Genomic DNA, 4,980 nt, shown 5'->3' with positions numbered 1-4,980 from the left:
AGTTAACTGCCGTTAGCCATTAATGGCACTCGGTGAATTTTTTAAAAACTTAGTGGCATTTGGTGAATTTTGAAAACCTTGATGACATTTGGTGAATTATTAAAGTGCTCATTGGCATTTGGTGAAATAGCCGTAAAAATTTTCCCACCATTTTTTTTTTTTTTTTGGTCAATCCTTCATGAAAAGTATTTATAGCCTATAAAATATTTACTTTCCACTTTGATGATTATATTTTTTCCATACAAACTTAAACGGAATATTTTTTATATGTAAATATTTTACATTAAATAATTTTTGTTATAAATATTAGCATAAACAAGTAGTATATTCGGATACCATAATTTTTTTTTGGATATAATTGTTAAATTAATGTTGTACAGAGTAACTATATAAGTAATTTAGTAAAACCCATGCATTGCACGGAACTTTAACTAGTGTCTCATAATTAGACGATCACTAGAGTAAATCTCGTGTCATGCGCGGTAATTTTCACGTACTATTTATTATTAGTTTGACACTATTATTTAATTATAAAAATTATCTAATTGCAAAATAAGATGAAAATTTCATAATTACAAAAATAAAAATAAAATTATATCATACTAAAGAAAATAGTGGGAGTATTACATGCACAAGTAATTATTAAATATTCACTAAGAAGCTTTGGCAAGAACAAAAAAAAAATTATTATTTTGGCTGAATTTTTTTTAAAAAGAAATATAATATAATATAATATATATATATATATATATATATATATATATAGTTATAGATTTCATTTTTTTTTTCATATATTATAAATATAAATGAAATCCATTTGATTGTAATAAATTAGGGGAAAAAAATTCATTTTGAGCAAATAATATCAATATTAGTAATAAGGATCTTATATATACATAATTTTATTCTTTTAGATAAGTTGTCAATCAAAAAGATAAAAAAGAAAAACTAAAGTTAGAATATACTTATTTTTGAAAAATAGTTTTTAAAGAGGAAAAAAACGACACCAGAAAATAATATGTGTTATTATGTTAGAATAATAGGTTTCAAAAAAAAAATGTTAGAATAATATGTTATTATTGATTGATATTGATTGATCGATTGATATAACGACCCGCCCCATTTATTTATCAGACGGGTCTTAATAACTATAGCAGGTCATGGCTTTTAAAGGCTTCATTCCCATTTCCTTCCTCTCTGAGTTATTTCATTGAAGCGCACTCAACGTTCTCCATTGAAGCGTTCTTCGTTGAATCTAATTCTTGTAACCCTCATTGAAGCAGCTTCTAAGGTAAGTTGTTTGTTGTTGTTATCATCATATCAATTTCACAATCTAGGGTTTATATTTTAATTTAATTATAAGTGCTTTAAGTTTAGGGTTCGTAAATTCTTAGATTATAAAACATCATATTCAAAAGAAAAGACAATTACGAGATTATTGAATCAAATATCCCTAAAATTATGTATTTTTCGAGATAAATTCAATATGAAATTAAATCTCTTTTTCCTGGGCATAGAGATGGGCCTGATTCAACTATGAATTTATTCAAATTTGTTTGTTTAGTGAATGTGAAATGTTTTGATATTTAGACAAATTAAGGGTTTCTTGTTTTTATTATAGATATACTGCACAAGTTATCAACATGTCTTCTATAAGAAATGCAATCTCTAAAAGGGAGTACAAGGAGCGATCGCAACCGTGAGTCTTCCTCTCTATTTTACACAGCTGCAAATATTTGATATTTTTGTGTGTAGTTGAGCAAATATTTTTGTTGTGAATTCAGGGCTTCAAGGAAAAAGTTTGGGTTACTCGAAAAGCATAAGGACTATGTTGTTCGTGCGAGAGAATTCCACAAGAAGGAGGATATGTTACGGGTAAATTTTTATGTTTTGTTATCTTACTCGTTCTACTGCTATCACACTATTGGTCAATTCTGAATTGGATACTCTTTTGTTTTTCCAGAGACTCAAAGAAAAGGCGGCGAATAGGAACCCGGATGAATTTTATTTTAAAATGATTAATACTAGTACAAGGAATGGAGTTCATAGACCCGAGTAAGATATATGTTCTTGTTTTGGGAAATGCCTGGTTAATGACCATTATGAATGTTTTGTTCATAACCTTTAATATTCATCCGATCAAACTTCTAGAAACATAACATTCACGATGGTTATAAATTAAGCATCACTCGTTTCTTGAATGCTTGTTTTTCTCATTATTTTGTGTTTTATGTAACCTTAGGAGTGAGGCTAACAAGTATACGCCAGAAGAACTTTTGTTGATGAAGACACAAGACTTAGGATATGTTCTTCAGAAAATTCAAAGTGAAAAGAAGGTACTTCTAGGATTGTATTTTGGATAGTTTATGTATTTTGTAGTGAAAGAGATACAAATGTCTGTTGCTTTTTTTTTTTTTTTTTTTTTTTTTTTTTGTCGTATATATGCTGACACTATGTCTTCTTTACAGAAAATTGAAAAGCGTCAAGCTGTGCTACATTCTTTAGATAATCGGCCCTCGAGCAAGCACATTTACTTTGCTGAAGACAGGTTTGTGTTTCATTCATTGCGGTCCCCAAATGTTTAGGTGCTTGTGGATTGAAATCCTTTTATGCTTTCCTTGGTTTCTTCCCAAGTGACAAAAGTCAAGTTCTAACTTAAGATATCTGGAAACTTTTTTTTAAACAGTGAAGAGGCAAATGAGATACTATCAATATCATCAAACAATGAAGAGCTTCATGCATCAGCGCCGGTGCCTTCTGCAATCAAGAAGTAATAAACTCATTAATTTTGCAATATTGTTTTTTGTAAAATCTTTTGGCAGTTTAGTCTTTCCTTGATATATTAATTTTCACTGATGCAAAAAGGATATAGTCATATTTTGTCTGTTAAAAAAATTAATTATGGGGCACTTAGTTTCATTTTGCACAATTTTGAGGGATTTAATGACTGAAACTGACATAATAGCCTTAGATTTTGCTCAACAAAGAGTGCATGTTGCCTCTCCCCTTTTTAAATCTTTTAATATTTTGTGTCTTCCTTTCCAATAGAGTTATTTATTTATTTTTTTTTTTTTTCCTATTTTCTACTCCACCTGTCTCTTTGAGTTTGCCCCTGTTTCCTTTCTGGGTTGTCCCTTTGCCAATTTGCCTCAGGGACTAGTGTTTAGGGTACTGTCTTATTCTTCTTCGTTTTCTGGCAGGAAGATGTATGCTTCCTACAAAGAGTTAGAGGCAAGAATGAAAAGAGTTGAAAATTTGGAGAGAGTATATGCAGAGATGGCCTTGCAGAAAGAGCTACAGGTACCAATCGCTTTAAAATAAAAATTAAAAATACATGCCCATTGATTATGTTTATGATATCTCTAAAGTATAGCAATCAAAGTTGAAGCCAAACCTGTTCAGATAAATGTCCTTTGACACGTTAATTCTAGAGCCCTAAATGTACAGGACTTTTGAATGGAGATGCCGACCATGCCCGTATAAAACAAATTTCTAATTTATAGTCAGTTGATACTTTACAGGGCTGTTCTGTTATGAAGTGTGGTTTTTGCTTATTTCTTGGCATTTGCTTATTATGGACTAAATCAGTACTTTACTAGATCTTCCGTTGATTGTAGAAATTAATGCCTTATTGAAAATATATAGTCTGATTTAAAAGTTGGTCCATTGCAAATATTTGTTGGGCCTAGGCACCATAAGAACACATTCTATATTTCAGGGATTTTAGTAATCATTTCCTAACTCCTAAGATAAAGAAAAGGTCTGTGGGGTAATATATATAATGAGGCCCTGTTTCTGTAAGTTAAAATTTATCTGTATTGATGCAGAAAAAGGGTAGGAAACGCAAGCTTCGGGAAGATGAGATTGTTTGTCCCACTGATAGGCCACTGTACAAGTGGCGGGCAGAACGAAAGCGATAAACAAGCCTAATATTTCTGGTTGATGAAGGACAGAATGTTCAACATGAGCAGGAAGCAAATTTTGGTTCAGTTAATTACTAGTAGTGAGATGTACCCTAGTTGAGTCACCTTGTAATTTAAAGTTCACAGTTTGAATTATGATTATTTTATGTGAGAATTTTATCGATTACATGATTGTTGGATGTCAAAATGGGAGAGCATTTGCCAAGTGATTGCTAGTGAAATGATTAAAATGGGGGATCAATGTAGATGCATAGTGATGTCTAACCATCGCCTCATTGGCTATATATCTCTGTCTCGCGATCTCGTCTTCTATACCAGAGTTGAAATCAGAGGTCCTGATTTCTGTCCAAATACCAACTTCGAATTTGAGTGTAAAAGAAAGGATGCCTGATTGCATTAATTTTCTTTAGGTTGTGTTATGTTACAATGTAGCACAATACTACAAATTGGTTGTTGGCGTAGTGGTGATTGTGACTACACTTGGTAGGGAGGACTATGTGTTCGATTCCTCGCAACAACGATTGGGAGGGGAAAGGGTGAACTGGGTGGAACACCAAAAAAAGCAATGTGGCACAACACTGCCTTATAGAATGTAGATTGACTCAATGGTTTATTGTTTAAAGTCTGAGTTGGTTGCAGACCTTGCAGTAGCTGCCCAAACCCATTGGTGTCCAAAGGCTTTCACAGACACCTTTAACAACCAAAGCAGGCCATTTAGTCAATTAAATCCGTAATGTATTGGTTGTGAAAATCAATTGAGAATATATATATAAGTAAAAATTTGATCACACCATTTGTTATACATTGATATCAATTTCTGAAATATATTAAGTCTGCATTTATAATTCATGTCATGGAAAGTTTAATTCTCCTTTTAAAACTTTAATTATGAGAAATTTAAAACTTTAATTTACATATAATACAATGAAATCACGTTTAACATAGAAAATATAGATTGACTGGATTTGTTAGATTTTTTTTTTTTTTTTTTTTTTTTATCATTTGATCTAATACAAAATGAGGTGACAAGTACAAATTGGAGAGAAAAAAAATAGAG

At 31.1% G+C, this 4,980-nt stretch overlaps 1 protein-coding gene across 1 annotated transcript; it reads left to right on the top strand.

Annotated features, from left to right (window-relative positions):
• Positions 1-1,151: 1,151 nt before the first annotated feature.
• On the top strand, positions 1,152-4,089 carry LOC145585109 (putative U3 small nucleolar RNA-associated protein 11). Its single transcript, XM_081641846.1, has 9 exons — positions 1,152-1,291; positions 1,622-1,699; positions 1,785-1,875; positions 1,964-2,055; positions 2,243-2,336; positions 2,469-2,548; positions 2,687-2,770; positions 3,201-3,300; positions 3,828-4,089. Exons 2-9 carry the CDS (start codon positions 1,644-1,646, stop codon positions 3,918-3,920), a joined length of 690 nt encoding a protein of 229 aa, XP_081497972.1. The 5' UTR covers positions 1,152-1,291; positions 1,622-1,643; the 3' UTR covers positions 3,921-4,089.
• The last annotated feature ends 891 nt before the right edge of the window (positions 4,090-4,980 follow it).

Source organism: Chenopodium album, chromosome 16 (genome assembly GCF_948465745.1).
Source record: "Chenopodium album chromosome 16, dcCheAlbu1.1, whole genome shotgun sequence".
NCBI lineage: Eukaryota > Viridiplantae > Streptophyta > Magnoliopsida > Caryophyllales > Amaranthaceae > Chenopodium > Chenopodium album.
This window is presented reverse-complemented; position numbering and strand designations above follow the sequence as displayed.